The sequence below is a fragment of the Aythya fuligula genome, chromosome 2 (assembly GCF_009819795.1).
Source record: "Aythya fuligula isolate bAytFul2 chromosome 2, bAytFul2.pri, whole genome shotgun sequence".
NCBI lineage: Eukaryota > Metazoa > Chordata > Aves > Anseriformes > Anatidae > Aythya > Aythya fuligula.
The window spans coordinates 79,569,940-79,591,068 of record NC_045560.1 but is presented as its reverse complement, the minus strand read 5'-3'; the positions used below and the strand labels follow the sequence as shown (position 1 = coordinate 79,591,068).

Genomic DNA, 21,129 nt, shown 5'->3' with positions numbered 1-21,129 from the left:
TCCCTGTGGCTGTCGGACTGCTCCTGCTGCCTTCGCCCCACGCCGCCGTTGCACCACTGGGAAGGCCCAGCCCCCCTGTGGCTGGATGGCTGAGGGGCCAGCCTGTTCCCCGCATGGTTGTGGTGCCAAGGGTACCAGTTGGAATTGTCACTGGGCTGCACGCCAGAGCGGCCTTGGGCACCGGTGTTTGTCGTGCCGCTGGTGCTCTGCCCATGACGCTTCTTCTCGGCTGCCTTCCTTGCTGGTGCTCGCTGGGACTGCATCGCCGTCCGCTCGCACCAACGAGGGCCGCCTCTCGCCTTGCTGCTTCTGGGCTGCCTTCTGCCGCGGATGCTGGCTGTCAGGGGGCCTCGAAGCTCAGCGAGTGGCGGGCTGGCGGCACGGGGGCCTTTTTATAGGGCCCACGAGGTAGTGGTGGCCACTGTGACCTCAGCAAGCCCCTGTGATGGAGTGGCCCACGTGTGGCCAAATTTGGGTGGCTGTGTTGGGAGTGGTCCGGAAGATGCCCTCACGTGGAGGAAGGAGGAAGGCTGGGGGGGCTGAGGGCGCCTTGTGTGGGGCTGGCTCCCCCGGGCCATTTGGCTTGCCAGCAAGAAAGGCTGCGCCTTGGCCACGGGGACTGCCCTGCACATCCCACCTTTTGCCCTGCATTTATTTTTAACACTGGCTTTTAGGTAATTAGTTCTATTCCTCACGCAAAAGAAGAGAAGCAAGGTGCATCTTCAGCCCTAATTCCCATGTGCACTTGTGCTCTGAGTAAAGAATTTCTTCCTCACATCACATCTAATCTAAATCTCTCCTCCTTTTGTTCAAAGCCGTTATCCCTTGTTCCGTGGCTACACTCCCTGCTAGAGTCCCTCTCCGGCTCCTTTAAGGCCACTTTTATGTGTTGGGTTAGGTGGCAAAAATGCAGGACCTAGCAAATCGCAGCCTTATCTACCTTGGACCACATGTTCCACGTGTTCTTTTCCAGCTCAGGCTGGAAAATTAGCTGTATCCGATCAGTGTCGTGGTTTAACCCGACTGGCAGCTAAACACCACGCAGCCGTTCGCTCACCCTCCCCCCTCCCTCTCTGGGACGGGGGAGAGAAATGGAAAGTGAAGCCCGTGAGTTGAGATAAAGACAGTTTAATAAGACAGGAAAATAATAATAACAAAATAATAATAACAATAATAACAATAATGTTACAATGGTGATAATAGGAAAATAATAATAATATGTACAAACAAGTGATGCACAATGCATTTGCTCACCACCCGCTGACCAATGCCCAGCCTAACCCCGAGCAGTCCGGCCCCCTCCCCGTGGCTAGTCACCCCTATGTATTGTTTAGCATGACGTCAGATGGTATGGAATACCCCTTTGGCTAGTTTGGGTCACCTGTCCTGGGTCTGTCCCCTCCCAGCTCTTACTGCACCCCCAGCCTGCCTGTTGGCAGGACAGAGCCTGCCTGTCCTGCAACAGCCTGCCTGTTGGCAGGTCTGAGGTGTCCTTGGCTTGGTATAAGCACTGCTCTGCAACAATTAAAACATCGGGGTGTTATCAGCACTCTTCTCATCCTAAGCCAAAACACAGCATTCCACCAGCTACTAGGAAGAGAATTAATTCTGTTCTAACTGAAACCAGGACAATCAGTGTAACACAGAGTCATAGAAACATTAAGGTTGGAAAAGACCTCCAAGATCATCTGGTGCAACCATCACCCTGCTTCCAATGTCACCCACTAAACCATGTCCCTACGCACCAGGTCCAACCTTGCCTTGCACACCCCCAGGGACGGTGATGCCACCACTTCCCTGGGCAACCCGTCCCAATGCCTGAGTGCTCTTTCTGAGAAGAAAAGTCTCCTAATTGTTTTATTGTTGAAGAGTAGTGCTCTTTGTTCAATTCTTTGTTTTAATTGTTGAAGAGTAGGGGCATGATGTTTCCATTTTTCCACTCACCAGGGACATTGCCTGAATGCCAGGGCTTTTCAACTCTGATGGAGAGCTTGGCAATTCCATCAGCCAGTTCCCTCAGGACCCTGGGATTCATGTCATCAGGTCCCATAGACCTGTACCTGTTGTTTAGATTCATCAGGTGGTCTCGAACTTGCTCTTCGCTTACAGTGGGTGGGACTTTGCTTCCCCAGCCTCCATCTGTGGGTTCAGGGAAATGAAAGACTTGGGAAGCCCGCCTACCAGTGCAGATGGAGGTAAAGAAGTTGTTGAGTACCTCAGCTTTCTCCACATCTGTCGTTACCAAGTACTCAGGTAGAGAAACTCACTCCTAAGATAAGAAATTAGCCACCTCTGATCACTCACACACTCCTATTTTCACCCCTCAGTCTACTATTTTCACAAATGTTAAAGGTGCATGGTGGCCCTCGGGGACTCCTGCTGTCACCCCAGCGCAGCAGCCCGAAGGGAGCTGGGTCCTCTCTTGTGCTGTTCCTCCAGGCTCTGTGCAGAAGGGACGCCACCTCTGGCACAAGGGCTGGGGGATAGGAAAGAAGCACTCACACAACCCCTGAGCATTGGCAACAGATTTCTTTATTGCCGGGACGCCTTGCAGGTAAGCCTGCAGGACGTCCATGGTGTTTGGGGGCTCCAAGCTAATGGTGGGGATGGAGCCCGCGCGCCGACGAGTAGGGGGCTGGCCGCGCGCTCTTGCGACGCTCCTTCTGTGCTCGCAAAGCAGAGAACCAAGACGTGCCGCTGGAGTCCCAGGTCTGTTCTTGCTGAGGTGGACCGACTTCCATTGGCTCCTCCGTGTCTTGTGGAGGATCCACCTCCATGGGCTCCTCGGTGCTGGGCAGAAGGCTAAGCCAGTCCTTGCCCAGGACTGCCCAAACAGGATGCCTTCCAGGCCGGGGTGCCGAACCACGGGGTCGTTCAGTTCCACGCCTACGTCCACTGTCGGGTTGATTTCCGTGCGTGGATCCGACGCTGCCATCTGGTGTATGGCCCTGGCTGGGTCCCGCGCCGTGGTAGGGATGGTAGGCATGCCTGTGCTCCCTGTGGCTGTCGGACTGCTCCTGCTGCCTTCGCCCCACGCCGCCGTTGCACCACTGGGAAGGCCCAGCCCCCCTGTGGCTGGATGGCTGAGGGGCCAGCCTGTTCCCCGCATGGTTGTGGTGCCAAGGGTACCAGTTGGAATTGTCACTGGGCTGCACGCCAGAGCGGCCTTGGGCACCGGTGTTTGTCGTGCCGCTGGTGCTCTGCCCATGACGCTTCTTCTCGGCTGCCTTCCTTGCTGGTGCTCGCTGGGACTGCATCGCCGTCCGCTCGCACCAACGAGGGCCGCCTCTCGCCTTGCTGCTTCTGGGCTGCCTTCTGCCGCGGATGCTGGCTGTCAGGGGGCCTCGAAGCTCAGCGAGTGGCGGGCTGGCGGCACGGGGGCCTTTTTATAGGGCCCACGAGGTAGTGGTGGCCACTGTGACCTCAGCAAGCCCCTGTGATGGAGTGGCCCACGTGTGGCCAAATTTGGGTGGCTGTGTTGGGAGTGGTCCGGAAGATGCCCTCACGTGGAGGAAGGAGGAAGGCTGGGGGGGCTGAGGGCGCCTTGTGTGGGGCTGGCTCCCCCGGGCCATTTGGCTTGCCAGCAAGAAAGGCTGCGCCTTGGCCACGGGGACTGCCCTGCACATCCCACCTTTTGCCCTGCATTTATTTTTAACACTGGCTTTTAGGTAATTAGTTCTATTCCTCACGCAAAAGAAGAGAAGCAAGGTGCATCTTCAGCCCTAATTCCCATGTGCACTTGTGCTCTGAGTAAAGAATTTCTTCCTCACATCACATCTAATCTAAATCTCTCCTCCTTTTGTTCAAAGCCGTTATCCCTTGTTCCGTGGCTACACTCCCTGCTAGAGTCCCTCTCCGGCTCCTTTAAGGCCACTTTTATGTGTTGGGTTAGGTGGCAAAAATGCAGGACCTAGCAAATCGCAGCCTTATCTACCTTGGACCACATGTTCCACGTGTTCTTTTCCAGCTCAGGCTGGAAAATTAGCTGTATCCGATCAGTGTAACACAGAGTCATAGAAACATTAAGGTTGGAAAAGACCTCCAAGATCATCTGGTCCAACCATCACCCTGCTTCCAATGTCACCCACTAAACCATGTCCCTACGCACCAGGTCCAACCTTGCCTTGAACACCCCCAGGGACGGTGATGCCACCACTTCCCTGGGCAACCTGTCCCAATGCCTGAGTGCTCTTTCTGAGAAGAAAAGTCTCCTAATCGTTTTATTGTTGAAGAGTAGTGCTCTTTGTTCAATTCTTTGTTTTAATTGTTGAAGAGTAGGGGCATGATGTTTCCATTTTTCCACTCACCAGGGACATTGCCTGAATACCAGGGCTTTTCAACTCTGATGGAGAGCTCGGCAGCTCCATCAGCCAGTTCCCTCAGGACCCTGATATACATGTCATCAAGTCCCATAGACTTGTACCTGTTTAGATTCATCAGGTGGTGTCAAACCTGCTCTTCGCTTACAGTGGATGGGACTTTGCTCCCCCAGCCTCCAGCTATGGGTTCAGGTGTGGTGGTTTTACTCAGGTGGGCAGCCGAGCTCCACCACAACCGCTCTCTCACTCCCCCTCTCCTCAAAGAGGAAGGGGGAGAAAATACAACACAGAACTCAAGGTTTGAGATGAGAAAGGTTTAATTAAAGGGAAAGGGAATGGGGAGGAAAAAAAGAAACAATCAGTCCGCGTGGAAGCACAGAGAGAGGGGAAAAAAAAATTATTCTCTACTTCCCATCAACGAGCGATGTTTGACCACGTCCTGGGAAGCAGGGCCTCAAAACGTGTAGTGGTTGTTCAGGAGGAACAGCCCCCTCCCCCACGAGAGCCTACTATTTTCACCCCCAGTCTATTTTCACAAATGTTAGAGGTGCATGGTGGCCCTCGGGGACTCCTGCTGTCATCCCAGCACAGCAGCAGCCCGAAGGGAGCTGGGTGCTCTCTTGTGCTGTTCCTCCAGGCTCTGTGCAGAAGGGCTGCCGCCTCTGGCACAAGGGCTGGGAAAGAAGCACTCACAAAACCCCTGAGCATTGGCAACAGAGTTCTTTATTGCCGGACATCCCGCAGGTAAGCTTGTGGGATGTCTGTGGTGTTTCGGGGCTCCAAGCTACTGCTGGGGATGGAGCCTATGTTATGAGTAGGGAGCTCGCTGGGCACTCCAGCGATGCTGTTGGGGTGCTGTGATGGCACAGAGCAAAGACATGCCGGGGTAGTTGCAGCTCTGTTCTGGCTGAGGTGGATCCACTTCCATCGGCTCCTCCACATCTGGTGGATCCATCTCCACGGGCTTCATGGTGTTTGGCAGAAGGACAAGCCAGTCCTTGCCCGGGACTGCCCACACGGGATGGCTTCCATCCGGAATGTTCTCAGGCCGGGGTGCTGAACCAGGGGGTGGTCCAGCTCCACCCCTAGGCCCCGTGCCACTGTCTGGTTGATTTCCATGCAGGGGTTTGACGCTGCCGTCCATTTGACAGCCATGCCTGGGTCCTGCACTGCGTTCCGGATTATGGGCACGCCTCTGCTCCCCATGGCTGTCTGCCTGATGCTCCTGCCTTCACCCCATGCCACTGTCGTGCCTGTAGTAAGGCCCAGGCCCCCTGTCGCTGGGCGTTTGAGGGGACAGCCTGCATCGTTGTGGTACCACTGGTACTGCTTACACATCTCCATGGGCTGGGCACCAGAGGTCCCTCGAGCACTGGTGTCTCTCATGCTCCCAGCACCATCCCTCTGCCCACAACACCTCTCCTGCTCAGGTGCATTCCTTCTTGGTGCTTCTTTGGATAGCATGGCTGTCCTCGCCCACCAAGAGGCCTGCTGCTTGCCTCACTCTTCTGGTCTCCTTCCTGCCACACTGGCTGGCAGTCAGGGCGCCTCGAAGCTCAGTGAATACTGGGCCAGCTGCAGGGGGCCTGTTTATAGGGCCCACGGGGCTGTGGTGGCCAGTGACCTCAGCAAGCCTCCATGATGGAGTGGCCCACGCATGGCCAAAGGTGGCTGTGCTGGGAGCAGCCTGGAAGATGCCCTCACGTGGACAAGGAGGAGGGTTGGGAGGGCTGAGGACCCCTTTTCTGGGGCTGTTTCCACCAGGCCATTTGGTTTGCCTGAGAGAAAGGCTGTGCCTTGGCCACAGGGACTGCCCTGCACCTCCCGTCCTGTGCCCTGGGTTTATTGTTAACACCGGTTTTTATGTGATTTTATTCTATTCTTTACGGACAAGAACAGAAGCAAGGTGTATCTTCAGCCCTAATGCCCATGTGCGCTTTGTGCTCTGAATAAAGAATTACTTCCTCACATCACATCTAATCTAAATCTCCCCTCCGTTTGTTCAAAGCCATTATTCCTTGCTCCATCACTACACTCCCTGATAGAGTCCCTCTCCAGCTTTCTTTCATCTGAACTTGGGCTTGCTCAGAGGCTCCAGAGGTCTAGGGACTCGAGACCTTTTATACACAAACTTTACCCCTTGTTTGCTTCAGGTGCCCTTTGTGCTCATGATCACTCTTTTGAGTACTAACAAATCAGGCTCTTCAATAGTTGATACACTTTTTTCTGTTGATTGAAACTTTGTCCCAACTTTTTGGTTTAATAGGATCTCTGTCACCTGCTTTAACAGATAACAGCAAGCAGGTGATATCAGCATACTATAATTCATTTATTTTGAGGAACTTTGTGCCCTTTCAAGTGTTTTATGTGTAAGAGTGCTTCTCGAAGGATTTTGACAGTGAGACAAATGTTAAATATCATTGTCCTTATCCTTGTACTTAACCTCTGATCTGATCAAGGACGATCTGAACTTCTTTTTTCAAATTTCCTAGTACTTTGTGGGTCATAGGGAGTAATGACACATTACTGATGGACATTTCCTCAAAGTGAGCAGGAACTGGAAATGGAGTGCTCCAAGAGAAAAGAGTACTGTTTCTACTGGGAGATGGATGTGATATGTCCACTACTATGCCTACCCTTGAGAACCATATCAGGCGAATTAATAAAGACAATTATAATAATAACAAAGTATTTAATGGATACTTGGGCATATAAAGAAGCATCATGATGTGTGCTTAACTTCTTACTATACCCTTACTTACAGATCTTTCCATCAATCAGAGAATCCTCTGTGACCATAAATTACACAGTTTTTTTCCCATCTTAGGGAAAATCACTGGGGTCAGCACAGTGAGGGAGGTAGTGAGCTAGAGAGACTTGTGATTAAACTTAGTACAGTCCAGTGTAATCTGTATCCATAGTCATCCTCCTATTTAAATGTGGTGCTCTCAGAAGCTTGTGACTGTTTTTTTTTTTTCAGGGGGTCACCTGTAAAGGTCTAATGCTGATGGGACAAACAAGTGGTATGCTTTATAATAGATGGTGTTCAAGATGTGCTGCCTGTGAAACTTTCAGCATCTCAACCACTGTCGTGGCTCGGTTGGGTAGTGAAAGAGCCATGTGATGGCTGACTTTATGTCCAACAGGAGTCTGAAGCGGTGCACACTCCAGTAGTTGATGTTGGCCAAAACACCATACCTGGTTGTACAGAGGACACGTGCCAGGAATGGCAGAACTGCTTGAGCTGCAGTTGTTGGTTGGGTTGATTCGTGGTATGGAGCTTACGTTACTTCAAACTGTTGCTTGTGTTTTTTTTTTTTTTGTCTCTAGGTATCTCTGTGCAAAACCCTGATTAACCTTGCTTTGGAAGGCCTGTCGTATTACCATACGTATGACAGATTATTCCTGGGCCTAAGTATCGCAATGGGTTTCATGGGATGGACGACTTACGTGATTCTGGTGATTGTCAAGACCCATACCAATTTGACTAAGGCTGTCCAGAGTAGTAATAAGGTAGGTCAGAAATATGCAGTGATTTCTCCCTGTTTTCAGTGTTATGTGTGCCTGGTGCCTCTGTGCAGGAGATAAAACTGCACACATTCCACTGTTCTGTTCTGTTGACCACAGATGGAAACAGCTGCTGTAATCCTGCCTGGTGTTATTGTTTGGACCATTAATTCAGATCAGTATTCCAATGCATTACAAGTCAGAATATGCAATACTGTGTTTTCTGAGTTTCTTTCTTACAACTGTGCATTTTACTAAATGCTAAAAAACTATTAGAGAATCGGTCTTTAACCAGAAGTCAATTTTCAACTTTAACTGTAATAAAGTCAGCACTCTAGTAATGGGCATTGTTATACAATGAACAATACAGACTTTTAGATTCCATTTTGATTTTTGCTTTCTACTGTAGGGCCAAAAAATTTGCATGTAGATTCTTTTGTTCCTGTCCTCAGTAGTGGTGGGTAATCAGTCTTCAGAAGCCTTGCAATTCTATGATGGCATTTTTAAAATGTATAACCTGTTTTAATTGAAAGGTGAACTGTGGTTTCACAGGTCAGCTTGCACTCTTGCCCTTTACGATTTGCAAGAGTAGAGAAGAAAATACCAAAGAGGAAGCTCTTTTTAACAAGGTTATAATGGCTCGATTTTTCACAAAATCCAAAATCCTAGGAAATTCATTTTTGTTTCAGTCATTCATCAGAAGAGAGAGACCTCAAAAAGGAGAACCAGCTAAAAGCTAGCATTTCACCAGGGGAAGATGAAAGCTTTATGGAGAGAAACAAACAAACAAACAAACAAAAAAAACCCTCCCAGACTTAAGGATTTGTTTCAGAGTAAAAGAAATTGTTTAATTTGGCAATGAGTATTCCTGTAGCATCTGTACTGCCTTCAGTATATTACTCTGAGAAAATTCCCATCGTGCTATCTTGATGTTTTTACAACTGGCTGAAATGAGAGAGTCTTGGCTTTTAATGAAAATGATCAAACAGAATTGAATCAGAAAATATTCATAAGTGATGTACTGCATTACTTAGGTTTTCTTTCATCAAAGAACGTAGAAGAAATAGTCCAAGATGCTTATGTTAGATATGAACAGAATAATTACAAAAATTAGACTGAATATTGGGTATGTTAAAAGCATAAGCAAAAATGTAGTATTTTTAGTCAACATAAAATTTCACTTCTAAAATAATTCGTTACTTTCAACAGGTAAAATCTCAAAAATGTTACGCAAAACTTATGCCAGTGACACTGTTAGGGAACAAAGAGGTTCCTTCTGTTGCATGTAGAATTTTTCTTTTCACTGTTTTTATAACAGGCCCTTTTCTGTAGTTTTTTTTTTTTTTTTTTTTAGTGTTCATATATATTTAGGGAGTCACAGTGTGAGCCTGACGCTTCTTACTTGGAAGTTATTTGCTTTACAGATAGTATCAGAGCTACTTAAAGAATATTACTGAGAAACTAATCTACCATTGACAAATAGTTTTGTGCAAAGCACAGCCGTATAAAATCCAGTAGCAGCCTTTGAATAATGAAACTGCATATCCTGTATATGTCATCTATAAAAGTCTGTGGCTTCTTATGCTGCTTATGAGAAAACATTTTTTTTTCTTTTGGGGTGGGGTGTTTCACTTAGTAAGAAGCCTAACCTTTTAATCTAATTTTAAACATTCACAGAAAATGTGAAATCAGTTTCTGTCTTCAATGCATGACCAGCTATTGGATTGTATAATCTTTATCTCAGCGTGGAATAAAACGTTGATTGTGTGTGGTTTACTCGTTCGACAATAAACTCCATTGTGTGTGTATCGTATCTATACATATTCATTTTGTGTACGTGTCAGCAAATCTAAAATTTAAAACTAATGGAACCATATTGCATTAGGTCAGCTTTCTGTATGACTTTTTTTTCCCTTTAATGGCGTATCTTAGCAGAAATTGTATTTTAAAAATCATTTAGAACTTGCATTTGCTGTCAGCTTAGATCAGGGCAGTTTTATGTCAATTACGGCGGGGAGGAGAACAAAAACTGCTAACCCATCGATGTGACCTGCTAATTGAGTGTCTTGTCTTCTCAGCACATCTAGCGTAGTCGTGTATCCTTTGAAATAACTCATTCAGAGGAACTGGCAGTTCTGTTATTAAAAGAAAACAGATTCTTCAGTCATTACCCACCCATTGTGCTGAGGACTGCTCCGTTGCTAAAGCTGCCTTCACAACCTCAAGTTGCAATACCAAAAGATAAAATTGTTCATTTCAAACTTGCATGTAATCTTCCTTTACCTGAAGAAGGAAAAGTAGTTCAATGACCAAGTAAAAGGTGGATGGATTGACTGTTTAATGCTCTTCTTTGTGCAAGTGAGAGCCTGCTGCTAACTGCTGATTAGTCCCCATCAGCCTGTGCTGCCTCTTCAGCAGGTGCATCAGTCTTTGCACTGGGAAAAATTGGGTTGGCTCACAGGGCAGCTCCTGCACCACCGTCCTTGCTTTCATCTCTGCTTTGTTAGCAGGAAATTGAATTTGGGGCTGGCTTAGCTTAATGCCCAAAGGTGGAAACTGCAGGGGATCAGGAGTAACGTAGGGGAACTTAGCTGTGGAAGGCTAGTGGCAATCTCCCTTCGGTAGCTGCTACTAAATCCTGAAGAGCTGATCTCAGTAGGAGTCGATGTCTTGTATTTTAATTTGTTTCTCTTATAAATGCCTCAAGTAGGAGAAGGAGACGTGTGCTAATGGAATTTTCATTAAATGCTTTGACTGTAATGCTCTGAACTTGAACTCAAAAGGTTATACTTCGAGTCTATTTTTAGAACCTAAATTTAAGAGTGTTTTTTTTTTTTTTTTTTTTTTTTTTTTCCCAAGACTCTTCATGCTCTGACTTCCACTGGACTTCAAGCTTCTGTTGAACTTAAATAGTGTTGCACGCATTAGGCTTCCAGATTGTACAAGTGCACTTTGCCTGTGCAGAGTTTACTGCAGGACCCTACGTAGAGCAATATTTAGAAGTAGATCTTCAAATCCTTCTGCAGCTTTTTAACTGGGCTGTGGAAACAGCATCCAGAGTTGTATTCATAGACACGAGGCAGCTTGAGTGGCTGTTCTAACATGGCATTTGCTTTAGGGTGTAACTCCACAAGTGGAAAATAGCTTGTAGTTTAAACCATTTCATTGCTGTTTTAGTGATGTTTGTCTAACCATTTGTTTTTCAGGAATCTGCAGCGCTCTTGTGTGGTTTTACATTTGTTGGGATGATGATAACGTTTTTCCTGTTGATCCAAACTTCTCCTTGGACATACTACATATACTGTCTGCTGCCCGCACCCGTATGGTATGCAGTTATGAGAGAGTGAGTAAAGAATACGTTTTAGAAATCATGTTTTATAAAACCAGGTCTGTGTGTCCTTTTTGTTGATAATCAAATTATTTCTGTAAGTTTGGAAGAAAAATAGATACAACCATAATTAAATTTGGTGAAATGTTTTCTGAGGCATTCCAGAGTACTCTGGTTTATATTTCACTTGACATATAGAACAGTTTCCAAACAGACTAATGCAGCTGCCAGTTCTAGAAGATATCTTTTCTTTTAGCAAAAATAAATTCATGTTATTCCAAGATGAGATGTTTTCAATACTTTGGAACAAACAGGTGCTAAAATCTTGACCAAAAATGGATAAAATGGAGCGGGTTGTTCCTTTTCTTTAGTTATTCTGAAATGGTCTGATCCTGGGAATGTTAGGTGTGCTGAACTCCAGCTGCTTTTGGAGAAGATGTGCCAGTCATATTGAGGATTGTGCTCTGATACTGAAGTGAACTGGTCTTGTTTGGCTTTAACTTGACTAAATACCTCACGTTCAACAAGACTTCTTCCTTTCTGTTTTCTATTACTTCCATAATCTACTGGCAATTCTGTAGATACCAACTAGGTGTTATTCAGGGAAAATGAGACCAACTGCAGTTAGATAATGAGCTGCCTCATAAAACACTGGAAGAGATAACTGTTTTTTTTTTCCCTCTAAAGCATGTGAATGTTTCATCAGTTACGATGGACATTAAGCACAGCATAACCAAAGATGTTCATAAACTCAGAGTCAATTTGGATAAAAAGGAGTCTGAAGCTTGTCCAAATACTCATGGAGATATGCCAGAAATGGGAGAGAAAGAAATGAAGGTTTTTATTGTAGGTTTTATATCAAATAAAACTGGGCAGAAGGAGCCTCAGGCCATCACCCAATCTTAATTTCTAGCTGCAGACAGGATCTGCAATACCTCAGTCATTTCTTGTGCTCTGACCCCTCGCCCCTGTCGTTCAAAGCAGTAAAATTTTATATTATTTCTGTTGTGTTACAGTAATGGTTATTGTGTTCCATTGTTTTGAACAGACTTCATGTTATTCAAAACCTCACTGCAAATCTCCGGTCGCTTCCAATCAGTCAGTCTCTAGGATTCATCTTGATTTCTATACTGGGAATTGAAATACTAGTAAGTATCTTATTTGTATGTATCAACAGGGTATCTCATTGCTACCATTTCTCTCTTTGAGGAATTGTAGGTTTTATTAATGTGCTTGGTTTTCAATCTTATGTTGAATTTTCTTTATTAGGTTTTCAGCTTTTTCTACCGCGCTACACTCACTGTGGGTCTTCTTGTGTTTGCTGGCTGGCCAGTGATCACACAGCTGTGGGTTCAAGCAAAGGTACTGTATGGTTTTTATTGCTTTACTTAACAACAACAACAAGAAAAACATTTTAAATGACTGGCAGATGATTGCATCTTAGGATGTTGGGATTCATCTCTTTTGTAATGCTGCTTCTGATTCTGATTTTCAGTTATGCTCTAACTCTGATCTCTATCAGCAACATGTAGCAAAGCAAGGGAATTTCATGTGATTGGGATAGAATTCTCATATACGAGACAAGCAATAGGATTGGTTAAGAATCAGAACTGATTTGACAGACATTTTGACTGACAGCTGTCATGCATCCTAGTCTACACTGATTTTAGGCAAGAACAGTTGTAATCTTTCTAGATTACAACCTGACAGAATTCTGTTTTTTTTTCCTGGAGTCCAGTATCCTGGCTGTTGCTGTCATGTGTCATGCTTCTGTCCTCATTCCAGGATAGCTATGAGCTAGCTATCAGTTTTCTGTTGGTAGTGACAAGAAAAATGGTTGGTTTAAAGTCATATGAAGTGCACATCATTTATTGAATTGTCACAGTGACAAAAGCATTGACATACATGACTGGTGAAAATGCCACCATTTAAGAAATATATATTTTTTTAATTGAAAAAAAAAAGAAGTTACTGAAAAATGCTTGTCATGTCTTTATTGTCCACAGTCAAATGGCATGTATTGTTCCTCAGTGGCAGCTTCCTCTACTGCTTTTCACAGGAAAAAACCTCCTCTGCTTCAGTAGATAAGGATGTGAAGTGGCACAATCTTTAATATAACAGACAGCTGTTCCATTAGTTTGTTGAAACTTCTCTTACCTTGCAGAATACCTAAAACCTAGAGGTCTGGAGTAGCGTTAGCATTTTAATTGAAATTAAAATTTGTACCCAAATTCTCGTGCTTTGCAAGAGCTGTTGTGATGTAGGTTTCTCTTTGCTTTTTTTATTGTATCTCAGTAATCAAGTAACACGTCTTAAAGCTGGGTATACAAAGAAGACGCTTTCTAGCCCTGAAAATATCTTTTCAGGGAGTAGAACCTGACATGAGCTTGAAAATCTTAAGTGATGTATCTCTTCCTGACTTTACTGAAAATAAAACACCTGTGAATTTTTTTTTTCCCTCATAGCAGAGAATTTAGAGAACTAGCTGGGTGATTATGGTAGGTAAATCAAATGGCATTCAGATTCAAAGACTGAAAAATGTTAGCATATCGCTAGAGATTGGCGATTAGTTAGCTGCTGCAAACTTCTGATGAGATTATGGTTTTATTCCTTTCTTCGTGAGGTTACTCAACAGCTTTCTGGTGACTGTGATGTGCGTGAAGGCCACGCTTTGAGAAAGCGCTTTTAAGAATAAAAATTAAAGCTTAGTTTTAATTCTTATTGTCTTTGATGGGATTTTGACAGCTGTGTGAATTAGTTTCTTTTTTGTATTAAATCAAAGTGCTGTAATACAAATGACCTTGTGGCCTTTTCCAGTTAATCTTATTATTGATAGATAGGTGGTTTTTTTGTCTGTTGGAAGGTGCTTGTAGCTGAATGAAATTTCAGTTCAATGAAATTTTTTTGTGTTTTTTTGTTTGTTTTTTTTTTGTCTGTCTACATGGCCTCCAAAAATCCCATTTTTTTTTTTGTTTCTTTTAGACAACAACATTGATCTGGACTGTTCTGTGTGCACTCCTGGCAGTATTTCCTTTAATGCCTGTTGTAGGAAGAGAACCGAACATTCCTCTGGTGTAAGGATCTTGTCTTGCTGTTTAAGTGTTTTGTTTCCCTCTTTGATATTTGAAATTTAGACTGACTTGATATGTGTGAGGAGTTGTGTTATTGAAAGCTGGCTGAGACAGATATTGAAATTCAGAATTTAAATGATATGATTATAGAGACATCGGTTAGTCACTAATGTCAATGAAGAGAGACTTTTAATTCTCTTGCAGTACTTCAAAGAAAGGCAAATCCATTTGCTTGTTGCATTATTCTGTGATTTCTTGTGGAGGAAAATACTTTTCACAATACCAGAATTTGCAAATTGTACATGAAAATAAAGCTGTCATTAAAGGAGGAGCTTCACTGGGGTACAGCCATGGTAAATAGCAGTGATGTGTGAATAAGAAGATTTATTCAAAAACAGTTTACTTTGACAGCATCTTTCTGAATTTCTCTATCTAATTTTAAATACTTTGTCTTTGAATAATGTTGTGTAATTAATGAGTTATTCGGAGAAATAGAACGAATAGGACCACGAGAGCTCTCCTATTATGTGCTACTCTTTCATCATAGAGGCATTCTCTTTTATCTGGATGCAGTCCAGTTGGTTGGCCTGAAGGAGTTAGGCTTGTGGTATCCTTGTAGTTACTGCAGGGAGACTCAGATCAACCTAGACTGCAAGAGCTCCTGCTGCTGTCTGACAGAAGATTGCAGATAGAATTAAGAGCACAGATATTTTCAAAATTATTATTACATTCTGCTGCAATATTTTTCACTGTAATTTAAATTTATCCATTGAAAACCTTTGATGCTTGGGCATATTAGAAATATTCAAGACAGATGAGTGATGGCTGTAGTACCGTCTCTTGGCTGTATATACAGATACGTATTTCTGCTGGTTGTGAGCTTTTTTCTTCTTTATAACAGCTTAGCACGGGTTAGAAATCAAAATGGAATTAAATTACCTTCAAGTCTTCCTCCCTGACACTTCTTTACATTCACCTTACCCTGGCCGTACATCTTCCTTTTTATTTCTCTAATGAAACATTGTACCTCTAAAACAGCTTGTACCTGTCTGAATCTTGTCAAGGGAGTTTTGAAATTGCAAAGCCCTGAAGCAGCAATTAAAAGTATATGTTCATGTGACATTTCATGATATTGAAGATAAGGAGATACTGGAAGAGAAGATACCACAGGATGAAATTAGAGTGCCAGTGAGAAATGGGTGCATTTATTAAATCTGTTCTTGAGCACTGGCACTATAGGTCAGGCCAGCGCTTCTTCAGGACATTAATAAAACTTGCACAGTGTGATCCTGACTGAACTCCTTCATAAAAAGTAAGCACACAAGAGGTGAATGCAGGGTTGCGTTACCCAGGAGGAACATAGACATGCTTGTCTCAATGTGCAGGATGAGTTAGGATGCCATACAGGAGCCAAAGGAAAACTAGGGAGAATGTGGCACCTGCTGTTCACTGGGACAGGGGACCTGGTGGCAAAGGACTTGGAATAGAGTAAGGCCTTCCTTGCCTCTGTGATTATTGGTATGACTGACCTTAAGGAACCACAGCCTTCAGACCCCTGAGACCTGCAGGAAAGTCTGGAGCAAGGACAACTTCCTCTTAGTGGAAGAGGATCAGGTAAGGGAACGCTTTATTTGGAGGATCCAGGGAACTACAGGCTGGTTAATCTCACATCAATCACTGGGAAAGGCAATGAAGCAACTAATCCTGGAAATAAACCATTTCCAAACATATGAAGGAAAAGAAGGTGATTGGGAGTGGTCAGCATGTATTTACGAAGGGGAAATTGTGCTTGACGAACATGACAGCCTTCAAAGATGAGATGACTGGCTGACTGAACAAGGGGAGAGCAGTGGATACAGTTTATTTTGATTGTAGCAAGCCTTTTAGTACAGTCTTCCATAACATCCTCATACAAAAACTGGTAACATACAGGCTAGGTCAGTGGACAGTGAGGCGGACTGAAAACCAGCTGAATTTTCAGGTTCAAAGGGTTGTAATCAGTGATACAAAGTCACTGGAAAGTGAAGTCCTGCACATGAAAAGTGACAACCTTATTCATCAGGCAGGCTGAGGGCTAACTGGGTTGACCGTGAGCTATCACTGTGCTCCTTGCAGCAAAGAAGGGCAGTGGTGCCCTGGGAGAGTAGGGAGAGCATTGCCAGCAAGTCAGGGATGGAGATTATTCTTCTCTACCCAGTCCTGGTGAAACAAACCTGGATTGCCAGTAGTGGAACATCTGTCATACGAGGAGAGATTGGTTGCTGAAACCAGGTATCCTGGAGAAGACTCAGGAGGGTCTTATCCAAGTATGTATATACTTGAGCGGGGGAGAAGGGTAAAGATGACAGATTCAGATTCTTCTCAGTGGTATCCAGTGAAAAGACAAGAAATGGGCACAAATCCAGGTACACAAAATTCCATTTAAACATAAGAAACTTTTTTTAATTTTTTACACTGATTAAAATGGTCAAAGACTGGATCAGGTTGCCCAGGCAGGTTGTAGAGTTTTTGTTGTTGGAATTATTCAACACCCAAGTGGACGTTGCCCTTAGCAGCCTGTGGAAGTTGGCACTGCTCTGAGTAGGGAGTTAGACTAGGCTGCTCTCCAGAGGTGCCTTCCAATCTTCATTCTGTGAGTGAATAGCCTGCAGTTGTGTTACTGTATTGGCTAGATCATTACCTGAAAATTACTATTGTAATACAATTAAGCAGACCGATTTTACTGAATATGAGCTATTTGTGCTTTTTTTTTTTTTGTTTTGACTGAGACAACACAATGAGCAGAGCATTCACAAATGGACATTTTGGTCAGTAGTCTCTCCATGGCGATGCCAAAAGGCAAATGGTGGTGATTGAAAAACTAAAAATGATGGGTAACAAAGCAGGTACGTGGCCAAAATGGTAATTTTTGCCACTACCCAAAAAGAACGTATTTGTGGATGACAAGCTTGGTATTTAAAAAACAAACAAAAACACACACACACAAAAAACACGTACATGACTCTGAATTTTGTTTTTCCAAAGCTAGATGTTAAAGTTCCTTTAATGTATTCTGTCTTGATACCGTAACAAATTATTTTATCTTATTGAAGAACATGTCTATGAAAAAGTCCTGATTTATTAATTTTGGTGGTATTTCCAAGGATTTTATTGTCCTTTTGTTTTTATAGAATAGCAGCTGGTTTGCTGACTCTCTTGATCTCTGGCTTCTCCTTGGCATTGTCTTGTAAAAGTGAAAATAAGTACAGAAATAATGAAGATATGAAAGTACATTTTTATCAGGTCAGTTGCTACTTTACAGTAATTCTCAATGTTAGTGTTTCTAGGTGTAATTCTTTGTGTACTTCAAGAACCTTTTCCTACCAAAGCCACAATTTTCAAAAGGAAATTGATTGTTGCTGAGTTTTCTCCTTAGCTGTCTTCAAGAGGACTATGCTCATGGTAATACACATTTTTAAATCTCATAATGTTGTGTCCCCAAAAGCTCTTCCTTTATGTGCATTGGTACCTAGATGTGCGTGCACATTTTGATGCTCTACCCCAAGAATTTGATGCTCTACTCCTGCCTTCAGTCTGTGTATCTAACTCCCACTGACCTTTGCAGGACTGTCCATGCACACTAAGGACAAGCTTGCTGGTTCAGGGGATTATTTCCAGTTTCTGGGTGGCTGTTGAATAACAGCTGTGAGACCGATAGTGAGCTGCTTTTCTTTTCTTTAAATCTTCTCTTAGATGAAAGATGAGATTTTTCTTCACAGCTTAATAAAATAGCTAGATCTTTTCATACTAGTTGCTAATTAAGTTCTAGAGAGCTTTTAAGATTTTAATAATACTTTACATGTCTGCAGTCCCCATTTTTTAAAAAAACTTGTTACAAGATAATGGTTTTATTTTAGGACTAACAGTGTTTCTTAAAAGCTTTCTTGGTTATGACTTGTATGCTGGAATTTCGTATTGAGCTAAGCAATGCATTCATTATATTGTCTTTTTAGGCATGGAGCTCAAATTGGTTAAGAGGAGGAGGGGAAAGAATATTGAAGTCTTAAAATGCCTTTACCTGAGCGTGCACATACTTAAAATGTCATGGTTTCTCTTAACCTTTTCAGCTTAACCTAGGAGAAGAAGTACTGGTTCCTGTCCTAAGCATTTAAGACAGACATTTCCAGTGTATTCTCAGCTGTGGATCTCTCACTGGAAAGCTCAGAAACAACTTATGCTGGGAGAGTGGGAGTGCTCTTAGGTGGGCCAAGGTCAACCCGCCACACAACTGTGACAGCATCTCAGCAGTGTAACTTTGTGGAGAAACTCACAAACGAGGGGGAACTAGCTCAGTAGTCAAAGAGTAATGCCAGATGCTTCTTGAGCCAGCTTCAGAGATGCAGGAAATTCTGTGAGCCCTGAGATACTTAACTAGATGAAAATGTTCTGCCTGCTTGTTCAGGGAGAAACATCTTCGATTTTGTCCCAAGCTGTAAAAAGATCATAAAGGTCCTCAATTTGCTCCTTAATCAGGGGATATTTTTACAATAACGACATCTCATTGCTGTTATCTATTAGGTTTTTATTTCAATAGCTTTCTTAGGAGTGACAAATATGGGATCCATCATTCACTCTCTGGGTGAGGAAAGGATTGGGCAGGAAGAGCATTCAGACTCAGAGGGGGGACAGAAGATTACAGAGCTGTTACATATGTTCCTCGGTTAAGAGCTTGTTTTGCGGTTGAAATTTATTTGGTTGCTCTGAAATGTACAGGAATGCTAAAGGAAAATGTCTGGCAGAAGCCTGGTGTCATTTCTAGACACTGGGATTCCCTTGCTCTCCCTGTGCTTTTTCTTTTGGGTTGGAGTTTTCAGAGGGGCTGGGGTAGGAGGAGTCAAGAATGCTGATCTGGAGCATTGTGAGCTCTTGAGTTCAAGACACAACTCCTGGGCAGTTTTAAGGGCGAGATCAATCTTCTCACCAGACAAGAGCTATTTTATAAAGGCAGCGGTCAGGTTACCGACGCTCCTGCACATAAGCACACACCATCAGGTTCTTGCTTTGCATCTGGGCAGGGATTTCTTGAGAACAATTTGTGCAGCTCCCCCACGTGTGCTGTCTGGAAGCTGTCACTGAAAGTAATGCTTTCCTCTCATATGTGTTACTACTGAGGAGAAAAAGAGTGGTTGCTTCATGATTCTTATTCTTCATTTTGGTAAATGAGAGGATAGATTCATTTGCTATTGTTCATTCTTCTTGGTGTGCTCCTTTCCTGTCAAGTGTTGATTGAAGTAGAAGGAAAAATATAGTGTCCCTCATGAGCAGTTATGCCTTGGGATTCCCTTAGCAACTTTGCTAACCTGTCTTTATAGGTTCAACTCTGACCAAAAGCTTTTGAACTATACAAGAGAGAAGGAATAACTGGAGGTTCTAGCTTTACTGCTTCTGTTAGCAAAAAACCCTGCTGATCTGGCCTAACTTCTCTTGTGAGGATCCCTTGACTCCTTTTTTCAATCCCTTTCTTCCTTGTTCTGGTACTGTCTGCGTGCAAGACCCCTCTTTTGAATCTTTCATTTCAAATTTTCAATCTCTCATCTCAAATTTTTGCATCTGCTCAGTTAGGATGAGATGCATTTTCATACAAGAAAGCAGGTAACATTTCCTAAAGACTCAAGTAGTTCTTCCCACTTGCCTGAGTTGTTCACCACAAGTTATTTTGGAATTGCATCTCAGTAAAGATGCTTCCCTTTTCAGTTTTCTTCTGATGTCAGAGAAAGAAAGGGGCATAGCATTGCTTAGCCTTTTTTTGTCGTGCTTATTTTTTTTCTTCAGAATACAGCTTTCTTCTTTCTTGTCCAAGTGAGCTTCCTTTTCCATCTGAGAATTAGCGTGTAGTGAAGATGCCATGGCTGGTAAGGAACAAAGCTTGTTCCATTACGTTAATTATTCCCCCTTTTGGCAGAAAGAGACCCACAGAGGAGACAAAACTAATGATTTATTTATTTTTTTAAATGACAGCTTGTATGTAGCCATCCCCAGAGACGATAAACACCTTGGTTTCAGTCCTGAGCTGTATATTTTTGTCTTGGTTTCTCCATGGATGGGACACCATCCAAGTATACACCTTGGCAAATGAGTATGAGCTACCTACCTGTATGGATCTGAGAGTCCATTTACAGGCTACACATTCGTTTGCTGGCTTTTGTAGGTATTCATTCTGGATTTCCAACATTGGTCTTAGCCTTAAAGAAACAAACAAAAAAGACAGAGAACCAAACATTATGATCAAAAAGATTTGTCAACTGAAGTGTTATAAATAAAAGTGAAAATACAGGATTAATTAATTATATTTACATTTACAGCTGTAACAAAATCTTCAGTTTTGTTCAAGCCCAGTTTTGTAGTTTTGATATATGCCACTGTCTGCTTGAGGCAGAAGGATACTAATTACTTCTCTGTTGTTTTTAAAAATTGTCAAGAGTTTCTCAGGTTTTCTTTTGATATCATTAAAGCGGGAATAACACTATTTTTTCTGAGTTTGGTTTGCTGTGGCAAGGAGAGCATTGCTTTCTGGTTAATGCCTCTTCTGTCTTTGAGAAGGCTTCGGGAGTGCTTAAAAATGAGTTATGAGTTATGGAGTTTGGGGACAGGAGGGGCATTTTCAGCCAGTCTTGTATGCAGCCCGGCAGATGATTCAGGTTCTTGGACCATCCTCTCTATGGGCTGTTATCACATGTGGTGCTCAGGGAAGTTGCTGGCAAGGACATGCAGGGACTGCAGATGTCACTCTTGGTTTCCTCTTTCTAGCTGAGACCTACAGATGGCCAGCTCTCGGGCTGTTCAGGAAGAATCTCTGAACTAAGAGGAGGTGTGCAGGGGGAAGGAAGACAGGTTCTTAGCTGGAGACCTCTCTTTACATCTCCAA

At 43.6% G+C, this 21,129-nt stretch overlaps 1 protein-coding gene across 2 annotated transcripts in view; it reads left to right on the top strand.

Moving 5' to 3' along the window:
• Nucleotides 1–21,129, top strand: part of PIGN (phosphatidylinositol glycan anchor biosynthesis class N) — a 107,494-nt gene that overhangs the window by 60,617 nt on the left and 25,748 nt on the right. For both annotated transcript variants that reach the window (XM_032183041.1, XM_032183042.1), the window contains exons 14-19: nt 7,650–7,832; nt 11,033–11,169; nt 12,203–12,302; nt 12,424–12,516; nt 14,137–14,228; nt 17,396–17,507. In XM_032183041.1, coding sequence (XP_032038932.1) covers nt 7,650–7,832; nt 11,033–11,169; nt 12,203–12,302; nt 12,424–12,516; nt 14,137–14,228; nt 17,396–17,507 — 717 coding nt within the window. The remainder of the gene's footprint in view (nt 1–7,649; nt 7,833–11,032; nt 11,170–12,202; nt 12,303–12,423; nt 12,517–14,136; nt 14,229–17,395; nt 17,508–21,129) is intronic.